Source organism: Pelophylax lessonae (genome assembly GCF_965119305.1).
Source record: "Pelophylax lessonae genome assembly, chromosome: 9".
Taxonomy (NCBI): Eukaryota; Metazoa; Chordata; class Amphibia; order Anura; family Ranidae; genus Pelophylax; species Pelophylax lessonae.
In genome coordinates, this window is record NC_138776.1 from 119,875,899 (window position 1) to 119,899,391 (window position 23,493).

Genomic DNA, 23,493 nt, shown 5'->3' on the forward strand with positions numbered 1-23,493 from the left:
GGGACAAACCAATTTCCAAAATACAATTCTCTGTCATCATAGGTCCTGTGATTACCCTTTTTGGAATCCCTACGCTCCGTGCTGCCCAGGCCCAATCCCATTTCCTAATCTTGTATACACAAAACCACCACCTTTTATCAAAAATCATAAGAAGGGGATTCCCTCCATTCCTAGAAACCCTTCTATGAAACATCCCCTCAAAAAATTCTGGGACATAATCCTGAAACTTTAAACTATGACAACAGATCTCACTGTCCCTAATCTTCCCTGCATTGTCCTACCTTTTAAACGAATAGGCTACATTAAACATACTAAATGGGATATCTTTCAACATTTCTTCACTGCTGCATGTCCCCTTAAAATTCATGCTTTCCTGGTATAAAAATGGCACTGGTTGTTAAGATACCATCCCCCCACACACACACACACAATATCCATAAATCCTTTCTCATATGTTACATACTGCCTTTTGTCACCTAAACCTACCTCCTTCCTATCCTCCCTCCTACTCCGCATCCCTATCATAATCTAAATATCATATGCATGACCACTGCATATACATGGGAACATAAGCGCCTACACATCAATAGCTCTAAATATCTAATATACATAGAGATAGATAGATAGATAGATAGATAGATAGATAGATAGATAGATAGATAGATAGATAGATAGATAGATAGATAGATAGATAGATAGATAGATAGATAGATAGATAGATAGATAGATAGATAGATAGATAGATAGATAGATAGATAGATAGATAGATAGATAGATAGATAGATAGATAGATAGATAGATAGATACTGTATATAAACTATTTTGTCAAAAGTATTGAAGTGCCTGCCTTTACATGCACATGAACTTTAATAGCATCCCAGTCTTAGTCCGTAGGGTTCAATATTGAGTTGGCCCACCCTTTGCAGCTATAAAAGCTTCAACTCTTCTGGGAAGGCTGTCCACAAGGTTTAGTAGTGTGTCTATTTGAATGTTGGACCATTCTTCCAGAAGTGCATTTGTGTTGGATGAGAAGACCTGACTCGCAGTCTTCGCTCTAATTCATCGCAAAGGTTTTCTATCAGATTAAGGTAAGGACACTGTGCAGGCCAGTCAAGTTCCTCTATCCCAAACTCGCTCATCCATGTCTTTATGGACCTTGTTTGTGCATTGGTGTGCGGTCATGTTGGAACAGGAAGGGGCCATTCCCAAACTGTTCCCAGAAAGTTGGGAGCATGAAATTGTCCAAAATGTTTTGGTATACTGATGCCTTATGAGTTCCCTTCACTGGAACTAAGGGGCCAAGCCCAACCCCTGAAAAACAACCCCACACCACAACCCCCCCTTCACCAAATGATTATATATATATATATATATATATATATATATATATATATATATATATATATGTCACATACCTGGAGATGGAGCCTGACGTGGAAAGGAAGGCAATCTCTTACACCTTTTGCCTGGTACCCCTGATAAAGTAAACAGGAGGCACGGAAGCCTGGAGTGGCATTAATGCCTAGAAGTTTAGATGGTGAAGGCTACAGATGTGAGGTCAGTGCATACTTGGATGCAGGCTGGATCTTGAAGAGGGGCAGCAAGTACTTGGCAGGCTGGCGGGTGGCTGACAAAAGGTATTTGGCAGATTGGCTGGTCACAGACAGCAGATGCTTAGCAGGCTGACAGGTCACAAGCAGCTGGCACTTGGCAGGCTGTCAGGTAGCAGACAGCAGATACAGTATAAGGATTGCTGGACACACAGTAGGGTCAGGCAAGCCAGGTCTGTAACTAGCAGGCACATTAAGAACAGAGCAGTAGGCAGCAAAGTAGCCAGGTTCAGGCTGGAGTTGGCAACGGCAAACAGGCAGACAGGGGGATCAAGCAGAGACATGGTCGAAGAGAAAGCTAGGGGTCAGTTCAGGCAGAGTACAAGCAAGATCAGAGGGATCAGAACAGCAACAGAGTTTAACAATCAGGAACAGGTAGCAGGTAGCAGAACGCTGTAAACCAGTGGTTCTCAACTCCGGTCCTCGGGACCCACCAACAGGCCAGGTTTGCAAGATAACTAAATGACATCGCAGGTGATCTCTTCTGTTGCTCAGTGATTGCAGTATTCTAGTCTCTATCTCCACAAGGTAATACTTAAAATCTGGCCTGTTAGCTGGTCCTGAGGACCAGGGGTTGAGAACCACTGCTGTAGACCATAAGGCAAGGCCCTAGTGCAGCAGGAGTGTTTATATAGGCCACTTGGTGCAACTTTAGTAGAGGGCATGCATGCTAGTGCACACACGCGTTCGCGAGTCATGCCAATGGGAATTCTCTGTCCATAGGTTTGGCTAATAGGTTTTCTATGTCTGTGGATTTTGCTAACAGAAGCTCTCTGTCTGCACATAACCATGTGCCTGGGCTTATTTCTTCTTCCTTGACACTGCCCCAACCCCACCTTACGGACAGCTTTCGGATGCTCAACTGAGTACATTTTTCAGGGCACCTGCAGCAGAAAGTCTGAATAAGTTTCTGGGCGTGAACATTCGATTCTGGTTCACATGAGTTTTCTTCACATGGAATGATGGAACACAGGATGAATCTTCAATGAGTCCGGCAGTATAAGTTCATAGGAAATATCATTTATCTTCCTCTTTACTGGAAAAGGTCCCACGAATTTGGGACCAAGCTTTTACATAGAACAAGCCAACTTTAGATTGGTTGTGAATAACCAAACTTGCTCACCCGGTTTCAAAATCAAATCTCTCCTTTTCTTATTTAAAGAATCTATTGTTGTCCTCCTGTGCCTTAGAGATTGCCTCCTGCAAGATTCTGTTGTGATGTTGGAGAAATTCAAGGGTGTCTTTTACAGCTGGAATTGAAGAGTCAAGAACAGCATTGGACAGAAATAAAGGGTGAAACCCATAGTTAGCACCAAAAATAAAAGATTGTTTTGTAGCAGAGTGTCTTGAGTTATTGTATGCGAATTCAGCCAGCAGTAATAATGAAACCCAGTCATCCTGAGAAAAAGAAGTGAAACAACGGATATACTGTTCGAGATCCTGATTCGTTCTTTATGTCTGACAGTTATTCTGAAGGTGGTATGAAGAGGAAAATGAAAGTTTTACCTTTAGTGTTTCATAGAGAGCCATCACGACAAAGATGTCTGAGCACCCTTCAGATGTTGGTGGTTCTACAACAAAATCCATCAATATCATCTTCCAGGATCTATCAGGGACTGGAAGGGGCCTAAGTTTACTCCAGGTCTAATTTCTGCTACTCTTGGTATAGATAGAAATGGTGCAAGAACTCACATATTCCTTACAATCCTTGTCCATATTAGGCCACCAGAACAGGCGCTGTACCAGATCCGTGGTCTTATGAACTTCAAAATGTCCCACCAAGGGATGATCATGGCATAGTCCCAGAACTGCTACTCGGACACTCTCTGGTACAAATATCTTATCCCCAGACCACAGTAAGTCTTCTCCTGCAGCTAGCATTGTCCCAGGTGGGGAGGAACCTCCAATGAGGCCTGCTTGATTTGTGACAAGAGATCCATTTGCAGCAACAAAAAGTTCCCTGCAGATAATATAGTTTCCGAAGTAATCTTTGGAGTCATCAAACATTCGGGACAAAGCATCAGTTTTGAAATTTTTTGATCCTGGTCTGTAGGTTATAAGAAACGAAAATCTTGAAAAAAAAAGTGCCCACCTTGCCTGACATGGTCTTAAACATTTGACTGCCTTCAAATATGCAAGATTCTTGTGATCTGTGTAAATCAAATTGGGATGCGCTGCCCCCTCCAGGGGGTACCTCCATTCTTCCAGAACAGATTTGATTGCAAGCAGTTCACGATCTCCCACATTGTAGTTTCTCTCAGCAGGGGGACAATTTTCGTGAAACAAAAAATGCTACTGGGTGTAACAGTCTTTGGGCCCTGGCATTGTGACAGAACTGCCCCTACTGCATTTTCAGATGCCTCTTCCAAGACAAAAGATAATACTGGATCTGGGTGGCTCAGAATGGGGGCTCATGTAAAGAGTCCTTTTAGAGTTTCATAAGCAGCATGTGCTTCAGGTGACCAACAGAACCAAATTCCCTGCTTGGTCAATTGAGTGATGGGGGCAATAATGGCAGAAAGCCCTTAACAAATTTCCAATATAATTTTGCAAAGGTGGGGCTGAAGGTTCTGGGAGGCAGTGATCATGACAGTATGAAGATTGAAAGTCCACTTTGAAAGTCACCCAGTCAATACTAGGGTTATGTGCATGTAGCCAGGTTATACCCAAAATGACTGTAAACAGAGGGGATGAAATGGCGTCCAGACATAACCGTTCCTTGTGACCAGATGGTGAGGTCAAGACTGGCAAAGGAATAATCTCTTCAGTGACTGTTCCAGATCTTATGCTGGAACCATCAGCCAGATTCACAGAATGTCCCTGGCCTTGGCCTGCAAAGGTATCTGATGCTGAGTGGCAAAAGCCAGAATAACAAAGCAGCTGCAGGCTCCTGAATCAATTATAGCGCAGACTGTTACAGTTCTTGCCGAAAGCTGGAACGAGATAGGGAGAACAACATGAGTGGAACTAGAAGGCACTGATGGCAGATTAACAGGTAAGATGGTCAGACACTTACGAGTCTTTGCTGGACAGTTCTGCACATAGTGCCCAGCCTCTCCGCAGTAGAGGCACAGGTTGTTCTGCCAGTGGCATTGACGCTCTTCAGGCATTAAGGAGGTGCGTAACAGCACCAATTGCACTGGCTCAGGTTCCTCAGTTGTGGGTGAGGCAGGAACGGCTGAAGCCATGTTTATGGGTGGCGGAGCTTTAGGCAGCATCCATATGGGACACGCTTGACCAGAGGACCTTTCCCATCTTCGTTCCCTTAGGCAGCGATCAACCTGGATAGAGAGATTAATTAGTCTTTGCAGTGAGTTGAGTACTCCTACACAAGGCAGTTCATCCTTTAGGGATTCAGTCAGACCTAGATGGAACTGGTAACGCAAAGTGGCCTGATTCCAGCAGGTGTCAGCACTCCAGCACCTGAACTCTGTCACATAAACTTCCACTGCCCTGCGACCTTGCTGAAATGAGTGAATGGTTGCCTTAGCTGATGCAGTTCACTGAGGATCATCATAGAGTTGTGCCATAGTGTTAAAAAATAGAGTCAGAGTGGACAGCTTGGCATCATTTTTCTCCAGCAGACGGTGAGCCCAGGCTTGAGGTTCGCCTTGTAGTATTGATTTGACGAACCCCACCTTTGTTGCCTCTAAGGAGAAAGTGCAAGGTTGTAGAGCAAAATATGATTACATGGATTGCGGAATGCATGGAATTTGCTACGATCACCAAAAAATCTCTCAGGCGTAGGAACTCTGGGTTCTGAAGGCAGCATCAGGACCATGAGTGCAGCTGTGACTCCCGATGAAGCAACTGGAGTAGGCGAAGTTGCATCAGTCGCTGAAGTGGCAGGTGCAGGAAGTGTTTGGATGCAGTTTTCCAGTTGAGTGTACCCATCTTGTAGGTCCTTCAGGGCTTATGTTAATGCTGTGATGTGTCAGGCCGATCTCATCCAGGAGAGATGCCCCCCTCTCAGGCTCCGACATGGCCTTATGGTACTGTCACGTACCTGGAGATGGAGCCTGATGTGGAGAGGAAGGCGATCTCTTACACCTCTGGCCTGGCATACCTAATAAAAAATAATCAGGAGGCACAGGAGCCTGGAGTGGCAAGAGTGGCTAGAGGGTCAGATGATGAAGGCTGCAAATTTGAGGTCGCAGGGCAGCAGGTACTTGGCAGGCTGGTGGGTGCCAGACAGCAGGTACTTGGCAGACTGGCAGGTCACAGGCAGCTGGCACTTGGCAGGCTGGCAGGTAGCAGGCAGCAGATATAAGGATGGCTGGACACACAACAGGGTCAGGCAAGCTGGGTCAGTAACTAGCAGGCACGTCAGAAACAGAGCAGTAGGCAATAGAGTAGTCAGGTTCAGGCTGGAGTTGGCAATGGCAAACAGGCAGACAGAGGGATCAAGCAGAGACATGGTCGAAGAGCAAGCTAGGGGTCAGTCCAGGCAGAGTACAAGCGTGGTGAGATGGATCAGAACGGCAACAGAGTTTAAACACTAGGAACAGGTAGCAAGTAGCAGAACACCGTAGACCATAAGGCAAGGTCCTAGTGCAGCAGAGGTGTTTATATAGCCCACTTGGCGCCACTTAAGTGGTGGGCATGCATGCTGGCGCACACAAGCATTCACGAGTCATGCCAACGGGAATTCTCTGTCCATGGATTTGGCTAATAGGTTTTCTCCGTGTATGGATTTGGCTAACAGAAATTATCCGTCTGCACATAACTATGTGCCTGGGCTTATTTCTTCTTCTCTGACAATTTCCCTGCACTACCGACCCCACCTTCTAGGTGCCGGTCTTTCTCGTCCTCCCCCTAGACTCCTCCGCCACGCCTCCTCCACGCACCTCTTCTACCACTTTTATCAATGTACAGAGAAGAGCAGGAGGCTGCACAGTATATGATGGAGGGCAGGAGGAGGAGCTGGCCAAATTAACTTCAAGTTAACCTGCAGATGATTGGTTGTAGTACACAGGGCAGTTCCAAGCAACCAATCACCAGCTTGTTAATATGAAAAGTTACTTTGGAATCTAACACTTCAGCCCTTTTTCCATAACTTTGCTGCCTTCCACTCTCTCCTCAGTAGTGATGGGTTGAACACCCCCCCCCTCCCCCGGTTTGGTTCGCACCAGAACTCCCGAACATAGAGAAAGTTCAGACACGAACTGTGAACCTTGTTAAAGTCCATGAGACCTGAACTCGAAAAATCAAAAGTCCCTTTTTTGAAGGCTTAAATGCAAGTTATTGGCCATAAAAAGGGTATGCGGGCCCGGGTACTGCCCTGGGGGACATGTATCAATACAAATTTTTTTCTTAAATATCGTTTTTAAAGGAACAGGGATTTTAATGATACTTAAAATAAAACAACAAAAATTAAAAATTCCTTTAAATTTACTGCCTGGGGGTCCCCTTAGTCTGCTTGTAAAGTGGCGCATTTGTACTGGGTAGAGGACATGCTGCAGCAAAACTAACATATATAAGGAAAAAAAAGACATTTAAATGTATTTTTCTAGCTGTAAGCCATTTCTGGCAATACAAAAATGTGGAAAAAAAACAGTGTGAGGGTCCACCCCAATCCATACGAGGCCCTTTGGGTCTGGTATGGATTTGAAGGGGAACCCCACACCAGAAAAAAAAAAAGATCCATACCAGACCCTTTTTCGAGCATGCAGCCTGGCAGGCAAGGAAAGGGGCAGGGGCTTATCAGAATCTGGAAGCCCCCTTTAACAAGGGGGCCCCTAGATTTTGCTCCCCCATGTGAATGACTGCGGGGTACATTGTACCCCTACTCATTCACCAAAAACGTGTCAAAAAGAAATGAAAACAAACACACACAGTTTTTGACAATTCCTTTATTAAAAATAAAACAAAAAAATGTCTCACGGTGTAGATCCATCAACAATCACCATGCCCAAGACACCACCGGACTCAATAAAAGAAAAAAGGTCTGCCTGCAATGAAGGCTAACTGCTGACTGCCTGCTCAACCATCTGACAGTTCTTAAATAGGTAAGGGGCGGAGTACCCCGCCTTATGAGGTCACTGACCCAGCATGCACTGGTTGGCGAAGTTACAAGGGGTGACATTCTGATAAGCCCCTGGCCTGCAGACCCCCACAACCACAGCCCAGGGTTTTGGGGAAGAGACCCTTGTCCCCATCAACATAGGGACAAGGTGCTTTGGGGGGCAGTTGAGGGCATGTGCCCCGGTATGGTTCAGGAGTGGGGGGCACTCACATGTTCCCTCCTTTTCTGGCCTGGTAGGCTGCATGCTCTGGTAAGGGTCTGGTATGGATTGTGGGGAGACCCCATGTGGAGCTGCCCAAAAATGTTGGTGTTCAGCGAACAACAGAACAGGCACTGTTTGGAGTCAAACTGATGCTCGGCCTGAAAAATTTGCACCTCTCTACTCCTCTGTGTACACAGGTAGGACATTGCTTATGCGTGGGGGGTGATGTAAGGGAGCAGAGGACACTGCAATGGGGCAATTTAGATTCTGATAAGCCCCTGCCCCTTTCCTTGCCTGCCAGGCTGCATGCTCGAAAAAGGGTCTGGTATGGATCTTTTTTTTTTCTGGTGTGGGGTTCCCCTTCAAATCCATACCAGACCCAAAGGGCCTCGTATGGATTGGGGTGGACCCCCACACTGTTTTTTTTCCACATTTTTGTATTGCCAGAAATGGCTTACAGCTAGAAAAATACATTTAAATGTCTTTTTTTTCCTTATATATGTTAGCTTTGCTGCAGCATGTCCTCTACCCAGAACTACCCCTATAGCAGTGTTCTCTACTAGGGATGATCAAACTTTTCAAAAGTTCGGTTCGGCCAGAACATCCAAACTTCCCGAAAGTTCGGCCCGGATTTCAGAACCCCATTGAAATCAATGGGACCCGAACTTTGGTAATCAAAAAACACAATTTTGAAGCCCTAAAACCCAATAAATGCCCCTAAATAGTGCCTAGGGTTCTGGGTCATGCCCCAGGGACTATTAATCACACAAAAAAAGTTCTTAAAAATTGTAATTTTTGATAGAGAGCCAATTTTTGAAAAAATTAAAAAAAAACAAAAAAAAAAGAAGTTCAGATGTTTTGCCTGCCTCCAAAGAACCCCAAAAAATGCCCAAAAAAATGCCTGCGCCAAAAAAACCGCCCAGGTGTGTTTTTGCAGCAGGCGTTTTTTTGGGCATTTTTTGGGGGTCTTTGGAGGCTGGTAAAACATCTGAACTTCTGTATAGGGGTATATATATACACACACACTTATATGTATTTTACACTTACACACATATAGGTGTGATAGGAGCGGAGCCATATTGGTGTTAATTATTTCATTAGCGCAAGTATAGTGTTCTGCTCCTTTCACACCTATATATGTGCAGGTGTATATATATACAGACATGTGTGTGTATATATACCCCTATACACATGTTCACATGTCATGCCTGACTCCAAACATGTCCTCAAAAAATCCCTATGAACGCCAGCAGCCAAAAAGCAAGCTGACCGGTGAGAAGCCATATCAGTGCTCTGAAAGTGACATAAGAGAAACGATCTTTTCTCTATAGCGGTCACCCTGATATGGAAGGGTTTTGTCACCCTGCCATAGCAGTCAGAGTCAGTTAACCCTACACTACACTACGGTCCCCTTACACTTAACACTTTCCCTACAGAAACTGAATAATTAAAGCTAACTATAGTGGAAAATAGCACCCTAACTACACTAGATATCCCTTTCCTCACACTAAAAATTGCTAAATGACACTTTGAAGCAGAAGTAACAGAACTGCTTCCACTCTCTTCCATGTCCCTGTATAACAATGGGGGCGTATTCACTAATGATTGGACTATGGACCCCCTAGTCACTCCAATCACATTCCTAGCATTCTCCTGCCCCCTCAATTGGCTTTTACTGATGGTTCTGGTCCAATCACGGGCTTTTAAAGCCCATTTCCTGAACCATTGCATTTTGGTCGGTTCTGGTTGCCGAATTTCGAACTTTTTCAGCAAAAAGTTCTAAATTCGGCCGAACCTCGAACAGCCAATGTTCGGGTCGAACCGATGGTCGACCCAAACCGTTCGATCATCCCTATTCTCTACTGCCCTTCACGTCACCCCCCACAGTTGTGTCCTCTGCCCCCCCTTTTACCCATAGCAGTGTCCTCTACCCCCCTCTTCCCTCCCATAGACAGGTATTTTAAAAATCTGAATTCCCAGCAAGTGGCAGGGGATTTTGATTTTACCATATCCCCCTACCCTGGCATCCCAAGGACATCCTTAGGCAGCCATCTTGGGGCATCAGGGTGGGGAGTGAAAGGCAGTAAAATCCAAATCCCTAGCCACTTACTAGGAATTTAGATTTTTTAAATACCTGTCTTCCAACAATCTCCTTTATTTTCCTCCTGCAGTAGCTGAAAGCCAGCTTATTATTTAATAAAAAATAAATTGTTAAAAATTAAAAACTACTGACACCATCCACTGACCTACTGACAAGTCCACTGCCCTACTGACACTGTTCATTGCTCTACTGATTGACACCATTCACTGCCCTACTGACTCCGTCCACTGTTTTCATGACTGACACCATCCACTTTTAAGATAGGCTAAGTTTGTATTTTCACAGTAACATGTGTTTTATTATATTGTTCTATGTTTTCTTTACTATTTAGCTGGGCCTTGCTAGTTAATTTCTTAAAAAAAAAATGGGGCCGATCCCCAGTGATCTTTGATCTCTTTCATGTTGTTTAGTTGGATCTCCACATCTCAAGGGTTGCCTACCTCTGATTAAAATAATAGATGGTATGAGCTTATATACTATCTATCCTACCAAGGCTATCCTTACTTTTATATCTGTAACTTAAATACATCTTGTGTCATTAACAGTATGTTTGAATATTAAGTAAGACATTCTTCCCATCAGTCACTATCTTTTTTACTTTTACAATCAAAATGTTTATTAAACTATACGATACAGCTTTCTTTAACTTTAACTTCTGAGCAACTAGTTCAAATGCTCTGCAAGGGAAAAGAACAATTCAATTATAAAACATGCACTACGTTAGAAACTTTTAAACAAAATATTTTCTGTGATTGATGTACATATACAAAAGTGTCAGCTCAGCTGTATAATAGTACCTATCAAGAGTAACAATAGAAAATAAATAAATAAACATATTCAGAGGTAACATTTTAACCTATTAACAAGATAAGATTAAAGCAACAGTTTAATACTGATTCAGTATAAAAAAAATAAATAAAACAAGGCTCAGAATAGAATACATGCTAAGAAGGAAGATTAAAATAAATAAGCCTAGTTGCATGATGTTGGGCATATCAGTTAAGGAGTGACATTGCTTGAGCAACTCTATTGACTAGTTGCCAATAGGGATGATCGAACTTTTGAAAAGTTTGGTTCGACCAGAACACCCAAATTTTCTGAAAGTTCGGTTCGGATTTCAGAACCCCATCTGAATCAAAAAACACCATTTTGAAGCCCTAAAACCCAATAAATGCCCCTAAAAAGTGCGTAGGGTTCTGGGTCATGCCCCAGGGACTATTAATCACACAAAAAAAAGTTCTTAAAAATTGTCATTTTTGATAGAGAGACAATTATTGAAAAAATTATTTAAAAAAAAAAAAAAAGAGATTTCTTTGGATTTAGTGTCTGGGGGGTCTAAAAAGTGTACCTGTGAAGTTTCAGCTCTGTAGCATGTCCAGAACCAGAAAAAAAAAATATTATTTGTATTAGAATTAATATAGAACAGGGATATGGCTCCGCTATTTTCACACCTTGCCGGTTTTGTAGCAAGCGTTTTTTTGGGCATTTTTTTGGGGTTATTGGAAGCAGGTATAACATCAGAACTTCTGTGTATGGGTATATATGCACACACACATCTGTATATATACACATATATAGGTGTGAAAGTAGCAGAACACTATACTTGCGTTAATGAAATAATTAACACCCATATGGCTTCTCTCCTTTCACATCTATATGTGTGTATGTGTATAAATACACATAAGTGTGTGTGTATATATACCCCTATACAGAAGTTCAGATGTTTTGCCAGCCTCCAAAGACCCCAAAAAAATGCCCAAAAAAACACCTGCGCCCAAAAAAAAACGCCCAGGTGTGTTATTGCAGGTGTTTTTTTGGGGTATTTTTTTGGGGTCTTTGGAGGCAGGCAAAACATCTGAACTTCTGTATAGGGGTATATATATATATACACACACAATTATATGTATTTATACACATACACATATATAGGTGTTATAGGAGCGGAGACATATGCCTGTTAATTATTTCATTAGCGCAAGCATAGTGTTCTGCTATTTTCACACCTATATATGTGTATGTGTATATATACAGACATGTGTGTGTGTGTATATATACATATATACCCATACACAGAAGTTCAGATGTTTTGCCTGGCTCCAAAGACCCACAAAAAAATGCCCAAAAAAAACCAGAACCCAAAACAGAATAAGAATATTGAGAAAACACAAACATTATTTCTTCCACATCAGCCATGGCCCTTGAAACCTCTAACCATGTGCAGATTAGAAGCCTAGGTGACATAACTACAATCCTGCCAGCCAGTACCTACTATCTGGTCATGGACTCCTTGCATGCTAAACTGTACTCAAACTTTCTCCTCTTAGAGTGACAATGTTCTACACTGTCACAATATAAAGAAACAAAACAACTTTTCACTTTCTCACTGAGAATGCACACCAGAGAAAGGGTCTTTTTTTTCAACCAAAGGGATACTGCATTTGCTGCTCCCCAACTAATGTGAATATACATTGCACATCACACTGAATCTAATTGTACACTTCTCTCTTCCTATACCCAGGCAACCATCTGACAATTGCATCCATAGGCACTATGGTTTAGTGGTCCTATAGGAAATTCTGGCCTTGCTTTGATTTCACTGCTTAGATTGTCTTCGTCTGCTACAGTATTTGCTATCTCTGGCGCACTGGTCAACAAAAGGTAATTTTACACCTGGATTGAGCTCAACACAGGGATTGGATATTATTCCTTTTATGCTGATCTTTCAAACTACCTACTTCTCCAGTCTTCAAGTTTAGATAGGAACCATATAAAACTGAAAAGTTGGAGTGCTTGAAACAGTACACATAGTTACGCCAGACACCACAGGAGAGTTAGACAGGACATTGCTACTGTGCATAGGCACATATATTGTGCGTATTTTGGCTTCTGCTGTGCAGCCCATGAACAACAGAAAAACACATTTTTATACTAAAAATGCACTTACACTCTAAAGGCTGGAATCGACTAGAAAATGATAAAAAAAGGCTTGTATTTGGAGCAAGGGTCCATAATAAAATTAAAACATACTGTCAAACATGAGAAAGAACTAAATGAGTTTGATTTACTCACCAACAAGGATAGAGAAAAGGATGCCAGGTCGGTCAGAGATTGGTTGGATATCCTGATCTTGGTCTTCGGCTCTTATAGGTGGGGTGACATTGACAGGATTCACTTTTGCCTGAAAGAAAGACAAAAATAAACTTCAATGTTGAAAAAAATATTTTTGATCTACAGAGAATAGTTTGTACTGTCTATTGTTAGTTTAACAATTACAATTTTCTAAATGTTGTTTTTTTTCTGAAATATACACTTGTGCAGTGGAGTGAAAAATGTATATATTTCATTTGATTTTACTATATTGTGCCTATATTTTGCAGTTATTATTTCACTTTGCACTTTGCACTGTCATTCCAAATGGCTACCCATCGACGAAATTCAACAGCATATTCACCAACAGGACGTCTCCCTTGGCGCAAGTTCAGTAACACAGTTTCAGCAGTTGTGCTGCAATTTGAATCATCAAAAATTGAATTCATGGTTGTCACAAACCCCTTAAATTCTCCTAGAATCCCATGGTCTTGCTCCAAGTATGGGGAAACCCATGCCATGGCTTCATCAAAGAACAGAGATATATTAAAGCCTTTCTTGGGGTGTAGGGTTGCAAATCAGTAAGGTTGCAGCTGAAAATCTAGTCGACATCAATTCAGGAAGCCTCTATAGAGTTTAGGATCCCCATTGAATCTATCAGGCAAAGGGAATGGGTTTGAATCACTGTTTGTAGCTGTTGGCGTTGCTGCACAAGTTGTGTTCGCAATTCAATTACTTCTCCTTGTAACTCTTGCACATGTTCACTCGGGGTTCATTGAGTTGCCACAGTCTCCATGTTGCAGCCAGATTATTCTGTGAGGAGAATACATGTAATGAGTGGAGACCAATGGCCGACAACGTTAGGCAAGCTCAGTTCTCAGGTCTGCGAGATGTAGGAAAGTCTGAATTACTAGACCAATAATCCGTGTTGGGGGTCACAAGCCAAGTTCAGTGCAGGAAACAGTTTCGTAGCCGGGGTCACAAGCCAAAGTCATTTTCCAAACAGCAATAGAAGTAGCTATTATTGTAGAAGTAGAAGCAGGATCAGACCACAATACTCTGGCAAAAGGAAGTGCAGAGGCAAGGCTTAAATAGGAAGTTCATGGGAGGAGCAAGGAGTTCAAGGTTCAATAGCAATCAAGACATGAGGCAGAGTTGTCCAAAAGATCAGGCAGAATTGTCCAATCATCCCAGATAGCTCAGCAAAAAGAATCAATGCCAGACACAGAAGAGGTCCCAGGTTCGAGCTCAGGTCCTGACAATTATCTTGAATGTTTTTAAAGGTCTTGTTGGCAGTTGTATCCTTGGTCAGATCAAGAGGCATTGTGCTGGCATCATTACTTAGAGAATCTATTCCTACTGTCCCAAGACAGAGGGCAGCTGCTGGAAACAGAGCTCATGTTATCTCAATGCTTCTCAAATTTGGCTGGCTGTTAAATCAGAAAAAAAGGCAACCTAAAACCCACTCAATTCAACACAGTCAAGAGCACCATTTCCTTGCCTCTAGAAAAGATCCAAAAACAATAAAAAGCCTGGGCCTGTCTTCTTTGCGCTTTTGAGCCTCTCAGTGTTTGGGAATCATTGGCACCATGGTGTCCACGGCACCAATGGTGAAGTGGGCACAGTCTAAAATGTGTCCAAAAAGGCTTTCTCCAGCAGTAAATGCTGGGAAGCAGAGACCAGGTCATTTACATAACCTCGTCTATGAGAGAGTCTTTTTTAGTGGCTACAATGGGGGAAATCTACTCAATTGCCATTCTATCACTCCCATTTCCTGGGTTCCAATCATGATGAACGCCAGAGAATTGGGATGGGGTGCTCACTGCCTATTGGAGATAGATTGGGGCTGGTGGGGTTTCCCTCTTACAAGATTGTGTCAGATATTCTAGAGCTTAGAGAGCAGCCTTTTGAACCCTACATGGCTTTCATTATCTGATGAAGGTGGCATCAGTGCTCTTAAGGATAGCCAACACCATGGCGGTCTCCTACATAAAGAGACAAGGGGCACTTGCAGTCTATCCATATTACAGGGAGTGGAGTCAATCATATCTTGCGCTCAGAAGAATCTTGCCAATTTATCGGCGGTTTATGCTCCTGGAGTCCAGAACTTTCAGCTAGACTTTCTATCTATGTAGAGTCCAACTGGACAACGAGTGGTCTCTTCTTGTGGAGGTCTTCAGATGGATTCTGTCTCTGGGGGTCAATCCGGTACTCAATCTTTTTGGCTCTACATGTAACAACAAGCTCAAGAGGTATTATTCGAGGGAGCTGGTTTCGCCAGGATTTTGGGACAGATACTCTAATGGATCATTGGAGGTTATGCAAGGCTTATGCGTTTCCTCCAGTTCCAGTCATCCTCAGTTTATGATGAAGATCTAGGCCAGAAGATGCAGAAAATAGAGATAGTAGCAGTGATTTCATATTGGGTGAGCAAGCCATGGTTCCCCTTGCTGGGGCAGTTCAGCTATCGGTGCCCCTACCTCTCAGGCCTGACCTTCTTTTAAAGGGTTCAGTTCTACATCCATGTCCAGCACAGCTACAGCTGATGGTCTGGTTCCTGAGAGGGGGAGGCTGGAGGCCATCAACTGCTCCTTTGGAGTCATCTTAACTGTCAGGAGAATGATCACAAACAAACTTCATGGAAGAATCTGGTCAAAGTCTCTGCAGTTAATGTCCAAGGCTGGCAAGTCATGCAGTAATCCAGAAATCCAAGATTTCCTGGGCTTCCTTCCTATGGGCTTAGATCTTGCCCTATCAGTCAGAAAACTCAGGGAGCAAGTGTCAGTTCTATCGGCCTTCACCGGTGTATCCTGGCCAAACATCCACTTTTCCAACAATTCATCAAGGGAGCTGCTAGGCTTAGACCTCAAAGAAAACAGAGGTTTCCCAATTACGATCTTTCTCATCTCAATTACCTCTTAGGACCTGGACTGGTGTGTACAAGGTCTATCTACATGAAAGACCTCTCCATCAAGTCTTCCTTTCTGAACGTTCTTACCAGATCAAGTGGTGTGAATACCTATACTTGACTCAAATCCCAAGGTGACAACAGTCTTTCATGAGAACCAAGAAATTGTTCTTCCAACCTTTATAGTGCCTGAGAATATCAATATACATTCTCTAGACATGGCGAAACTCTAAAGTTGTATCTACAAGCCATAGCTTCCTTCAGGCTTTTGGATTGTTTGTTCATTCTCTTTGCTGGAATAAGCAATAAGATTATATAGTGACAAGGGTTTACATTTTGATCAGATTCATTGTAAGGTAAGCTATGCCACTGCGCATTTCAGTGTAGTTTAAGGTACCCTACTAAAAGCATAACCGTTATTTAATGGTTTAAAAGGGTCATTTTAAAATCATGCTGGAGTGGCTCATCTTATATGTAGGAACTATCTTTGTAAATGCCTGCAAAATATGAGTATCATTTTCTTCTTCTAAAACAATACCTAGAATTCACATTCAAATTATGAACACTGTCAAAAGAATATAACCTCAAGGGCACTTTAATATAAGCAATGTATTATTTTGGCTCATGTTATATGCTGAACAACATCAGTAAAAAAAGTGTTGTTTGAAAAACAGCTCAATCAGTCTAATCAAAAGGTTAGTTCACAGGTGTATATTCATATCACAGAGTTTTCTAACAGAGCTTCTTCACTATATATGTTTGGATTAGTGCTGTCAGCCTAATTCAAAGGTATTCAGGGTATGGAATGACACTTATTGTATGCAGCCTGATCAAATGGAGATTTTGGTAAAATGTGTATTTATGAATACCGATATTGCCATGGCTTTTATTTGAATATCAAGAGGGTAAATAAAGACCTCTCTTTCCTTCACAAACAACATTTTAGAAAACAGAAGATGCTCTTGAATATTTGTGAGATTGAAATGATTTGTGTATATATATATATATATATACTGCTCAAAAAAAATAAAGGAACGCTTTTTAATCAGAGTATAGCATCAAGTCAATTACACTCCTGGGCTATTGATCTGGTCAGTTAAGTAGCAGAGGGGGGTTGTCAATCAGTTTCAGCTGTTCTGGTGCTAATGAAATTAACAACATTGGCACCAGATGGGCAACAATGAGACAACCTCCAAAACAAAGGGGTTTTACAGGTGGAGGTTACTGACATTTTTTTCCCCTACTCATCTTTTTTAAATGTTTTTCACTAGTTTACACTTGGCTAGGGTCAGTATCACTACTGGTAGCATGAGGCAATACCTGGACCCTATAGAGGTTGCACAGGCAGTCCAACTGCTCCAGGGTGGCACATCAATACATGCCATTGACAGAAGGTTTGCTGTGTCTCTCACCAGTCTCAAAAGAATGGAGGAGATTCCAGGAGACAGGCAGTTACTCTAGGAGAACCAAAGAAGGAGGCCAAAGAAGGTCCTTAACCCATCGGCATGACAGATATCTGCTCCTTTGTGCAAGGTGAAACAGGATGAGCACTGCCAAAGCCCAGAAGGCCACTGGTGTGAATGTCTCTGACCAAACAATCAGAAACAGGCTTCATGAGGGTGGCCAGAGGGCTCAGCATCCTCTAGTGGGCCCTGTGCTCACTGCCTGGCACTGTGGAACTTGATTTGCATTTGCCATTGAACATGAGAATTTTCAGGTCCACCACTGTGCTTTTCACAGATGAGAGCAGGTTTACCTTGAGCACATGTGACAGACGTGAAAGGGTCTAGAGAAGCCGTGAATAATGCTATACTGCCTGTAACATTGTTCAGCATGACCGGTTTAGTGGTGGGTCAGTGATGGTCTAGGGAGGCATATCCATGAAGGGATGTACAGACCTCTACAGGCTATACAATGGCACCCTGACTGCCATTAGGTATTGGGATGAAATCTTTGGACCCATTGTCAGACCCTACGCCAGTGCCATGGGTCCTGGGTTCCTTCTGGTGCACAACAATGCCGGACATCATGTGGCGAGAGTTTGCAGGCAGTTTCTGGAGGATGAGGGAATTGATACCATTGAATGGCCCCCACGCTTGTCTGACCTAAATCCAATAGAACACCTCTGGGACATTTGGTTTTGGTCCATCTTATGCCACCAGGTTGTACCTCAGTCTGTTCAAGAGCTCGGTGATGCCCTGGTCCATATCTGGGAGAAAATACCCCAGGACACCATATGTTGTTTCAAAAGGAGCATCCCCCGATGTTGTCAGGCATGCATACAAGCACATGGGGGCCATACAAACTACTGAGTACCATTTGGAGTTGCTGAAAATTTCAGCAAAATGGATTAGTATGCTGCATAATTTTTTCACTTTGATTGTTGGGATGTCTTTGAACTCAACCTTTGAATTAGGTTGATAATTTACATTTACATTAAATGACGTGGCATTCTTTTGTTCCTAACACATTACTCAGTCCATATCAGTATAGATCTCCAGCAAGATATTTTTCCCCATTGAGATCTGATGTGTTTTTTATATATATTTTTTTAAATATATTTTTTGGGGGTTTTTGTTTGCACAAGATAATGTACTGTAGCCCACTGTAACTCATAATACATTCAATGTTCGCTAAAGTGTATTTTCCAGAGTGACTGTTATTTTCATCCATGTGACTAATTTTCAACAAATTTTTAACTATCATTGTTTTTTTAATATCATTTTATCATTTTATAATTTTATCACTAAATGATAACATTTTCTACAAATATATTTAATATGATTTTTTTTCCCTTGTGTAAAGCCATTGTGTAGGTATACCTAAATATGGTTTTCTTATTTTTCATATATAAGATAATATTAATTAATGTTTGCTTTATTTAGAGCAGTTTTATTATTGTAGCTCTTCAAATGCCTTTTTACCATTGCATGATGATAGGTAATAGATAGATACTGATACAGTTCTGGCAGTAAAATAATAATGGTAAACAGATCCCAAATAGTGAATATCATGCTTGTTTATACAGAATAAACTCTAGTTATTAATATGATGTATTTCACTAAAAATGAATAAACCAGGAGAACATTAATCAGAGAAGTTTGGTGGAGGCATAAATTCCAGTATGAAACAAATTTAGACATAAGCCTGACTACAGTCAGTAAAGGTCAGTAATTATAAGTAAAAGAAAAAAATATATACATTTAAACTAGACTATAACAAGAATATTTTATGCAGTTTCCTATGTAAGAATTATACAGTGTACAAAACAAAAACAACCTTCATAGTTTTCCTATACTGTACATGTGTCAGTATACTATGGGGGGGGATTTACTAAAACTGGATCACTCAGATTCTGATGCAGCTGTGCATGGTAGCCAATCAGTTTCTAAATTCAGCTTGTTCAATTAAGCTTTGACATGAAAGCCTGGAAGCTGACTGGTTCTAAGCAGAGCTGCACCAGATTTTGTACACTCCAGTTTTAGAAAATCTTCCCTCGCATGTATTATTAGCTAAAGTCAATGCATGTATATTTTTAAATGTCATTTACTGCTAGCAAATTAGAATCAATATTTTCCTATAACCTTTTGGCCATTGAAAATTTTGTTATGCCCAAATATTTCTCATTCAATGCATTTATATTCAACAATCTGGAATTTGTTTTGCTTTTTTTTTACTTTTAAAATTTAATTAAATGGTTTAGCAACATTATTTTGAAATTTTTGCAATCCTTATATATTTCCTAGTTTCTATTTCGAAAAAAAATTCTGTTCCACAAAATGGCATCTAAAAATTAAACACCAATATTGTTAAGGGTCTAAAAATTGATAGATAAAACATAAAAAGGTATAAGGTATTTTCTACCATATACTGATTTGTAAGTTCACATATTTACATGCTGAGCAATAGCTGTTCAAATAGGATTATTTCTCTGTTAACTATATGTTAATTACAATGTCAAAGAGACACAGACAATATATCAATCTTTATAAATTATAGGCCCAGTTCAGACCTTTCTGGTCTGGTGTGGTAGGTTAACATACACTATACTGTCAAAAGTAATGGGATGCCTGCTTTTACACGCACTTTAACTTTGATGGCATCCCAGCCCATGGGGTTCAATATTTAGTTGGCCCACCCTTTGAAACTATAACAGCTTCAACTCTTCTGGGAAGGCTGAACACAAGGTTTAGGAGTGTGTCTATGGGAGGGAATGTTTGACCATTCTTCCAGAAGCTCATTTGTGAGGTCGGGCACTGATGTTGGATTAGAAGGCCATGCTCGCAGTCCATGCTCGAATTCCTCCCAAAGCTGTTCTATTGGGTTGAGGTCAGGACTTTGTGCAGGCTAGTCAAATTATTCCACCATAAACTCCGCAGAGTCCTGAGCTCAACCCGATAGAACACATTTGGGATGAATTTGAATAGAGACTGCGAGCCAGGCCTTCTTGTCCAACATCAGTGCCTGACCTCACAAATGCACTTCTGGAAGAATGGTCAAACATTCCCATAGACACACTCCTAAAATTTGCAGACAGCCTTTCCAGAAGAGTATAAGTTGTTATAGCTGCAAAGGGTGGGCCAACTCAATATTGAACCCTACGGGCTAAGACTGGGATGCCATTAAAGTTTATGTGCGTGTAAAGGCAGGTGTCTCAATACTTTTGACAGTATAGTGTATGTTGTGGTAACATGTGTTGCATTAAGGAAGCCTATTTATTTGAAAAGGCTGGCAACACACCACAATGGACCAGAAACCTACCTGCTCTATTTTTTCCATAACAAAATGTGCTGAAACTGTGTTTCTTTAGTGCCATTTAACCACTTCTGGACCAAAAGGTTTTGCCCCCCTAATGACCAGGCCATTTTTTGCGATTGAGCGACATGTCTAAAAAAAATATATATATTATTTTTCCCTTTCTGCTATATAACATTCTCAAAAATGTTTTCATCATTTTATGCCAATTTGTATTCTGCTACAAAGTTTTGGTAAAAAAAAATACCAATAGCGTATTTTGATTGGTTTGTGCAAATGTTATCGCGTCTAGAAAACTAGGGGAAAGATTTAAGTCATTTTTATTTTATTTTATTTTATTTTACTAGTAATGGCAGTGATCTGTGATTTTTAGCGGGACTGCGGCATTGCGGGAGACAGATCAGACCCCTAACTGACATTTTTTGACACTTTTGGGAGTATCAGTGACATTACCACAGTAGTAATCAGTGCTAAAAATATGCACTGCTACTGTAATAATGACACTGGTAGGGAAGGGGTTAACCCAGGGGTGATCAAAGGGTTAAGAGCGAGCCTAGGGGAGTGTTTTCTAACTGTATGGAGGAGGTACTTCTGGAATCAACACAGAGTCCTGTGATCCTAAATAGGAGGATCACAGGCTCTCTGTGTTCATGCCAGAGAGAACAACGGTCTGCTGTGTTTACAACAGCAGACGGTTGTTCTCTCTCAGCGGGGAGCGTTCGCGGGTGCCATGCAGCAATCACTGCCGCCAGTCCCGTGGATCGGCTTCTCCGCTTCCTAATGGGGTCCGGAGAGAGCCCCCATGAGTGTTCCCATAAACCATTGTGAAGGGACAGAGGTTCACGCAGCTGAGCCAGCTGCAGTATATCTGCGGCGGGTGGTCGGCAAGCAGTTAAAATGAACAACACTGCAATGCACTAATGCATAGTGTGCTACCATGTATTGCAAAGCATAGTTGTGAAGCCAGGCTTAACATGGAATGAGCACCAGATTACCACTGAAAAGCATGTACTGTATGTTGGGGTGCATTTGCAAGGAGATTAGGGTTGCAGTTTAAAATGAATAACACCACAAAGCAATGTACTGTAAATTGTGCCTAGCCATGCTTAACATTAGAATTGCTTCTTACCTCCCATTACTGCGAGGTACAGATATGAAGCCAATCTTAGAGTTCGGCCTTGCTTTCCCTTATGTTCCTGAATATTTCAAGTTGTATACGGCACAAAGGTATTTTTTAACAAGCAGCAGGAAAAGTTTGTAAATGAGCTCACTGCTGGATAAGCTTTTTAGTGGAAAATGCATAAATGTAAAGCCTACACTACTGTACTGAACGGTGTAAATGTAAAATCTGCAGATGCTAAGGATACTTTTAGCTTTCCTTTCTGTTGATTTCAATGGGGAATGGAAAGTTGTCATGGATACTAAGAAATATCTTTGCTTAAATATGTTTCTACCAAACTACACCTGTTGTAAACAGATGTTGTATTGTAGGTTGACAGAGTCCAACCTGTCAGTGAGATATTATGATCCTTACAATATATGTCTTCGAGTCAGATCTTGGCCTCATTAAGCTTATATTTCTCTATGATTTTTCCAGGGCATTTTACTGACAACTGTTGTAAAATTTTACAAACCGTTATACAGTTTACTGTATCATAAAAGAAAAGCAGCCTTATTTTTGTTAAATAAGAGCTCAAAGGTTTATTCCTTTCCTATTAAAACATATTTCCAACCACTATCACTGGAGCAAATGCAAACACATTGAACAATAATAATCTCGCAGAGGTTCTGACCATTCTCCACGCTACTAAAAAAAGTGTTTTTGTTGCTACTTGTGTCCACATTGCAGGAATCTCACTTCTTCACTGATAAGGCCAATGTAAATTTGTTTCAGAGCATGAAACACTAATAAAAAATATTATGTACTTGGTCATTATTTTGAATAGATGGGCTGTCATAGAAACCCATTTTATTCTATAAAATATGATATTGTAGCTCCTCTCCGACAGACCTCCCATGCAATGTTGGGCAGCTATACTGCCTACCCATACAACTCTGTTTTGGAAGGTGCCATAGACAAGTGACCAATGGTGACACTGCCTGAGAAAAATCACAATGTAGAAAGGGCATTGAATTCTGAGCTCACAACTGGCTGAAAAAAATGTCTTCATTATCAAATACATCATCTTTAAAATAACTTATATTGTGCTGGAGAATTGTGCAGAAGCTCTGTCATTCTCTTTACCATAGGAAAGGTAAAATCTTGTCATTGTGTAAGCAGCACATAACATAAAACAAAAGTAAAAACCAGTAAATAATACACTGCTCAAAAAATGAAAGGAACACTTTTTATTTAGAGTATAGCATTAAGTCAAATAACCTCCTGGGATTTTGATCTGGTCAGTTAAGTAGAAGAGGCGGTTGTGAAATTAACAACAGGTGCACTAGATGGGCAAAAATGTGATGACCTCCAAAACTGGAATGGTTTTACAGGGTGAGGCCACTGACATTATTTTCCCTACTCATCTTTTCTGACTGTCTTCACTAGTTTTGCATTTGGCTAGGGTCAGTGTCACTACTGGTAGCATCAGGTGAAACTTGGACCCTACAGAGGTTGCATTGGCAGTCGTGAAAAGTCCACAGAGGGACAAGGGGGGAATTGGGACTATGCGATCCTAATAAAGAAAAATGTAATAGAGAATTGAAATGTAAATATTGGAAATTAATATTCTAAAAAAGATTTTTTATTGATACAAAACGCAGTAAAATTCATCAATGAAGGATCATTGTTGGGTAAGATAAAAA

At 41.4% G+C, this 23,493-nt stretch overlaps 1 protein-coding gene across 1 annotated transcript in view; it reads right to left on the bottom strand.

The window, feature by feature from the left end:
• PCDH15 (protocadherin related 15) overlaps positions 1-23,493 on the bottom strand; it is a 1,730,880-nt gene that overhangs the window by 841,004 nt on the left and 866,383 nt on the right. The window contains exon 10 of the mRNA XM_082269384.1: positions 13,008-13,116. Coding sequence (XP_082125510.1) covers positions 13,008-13,116 — 109 coding nt within the window. The remainder of the gene's footprint in view (positions 1-13,007; positions 13,117-23,493) is intronic.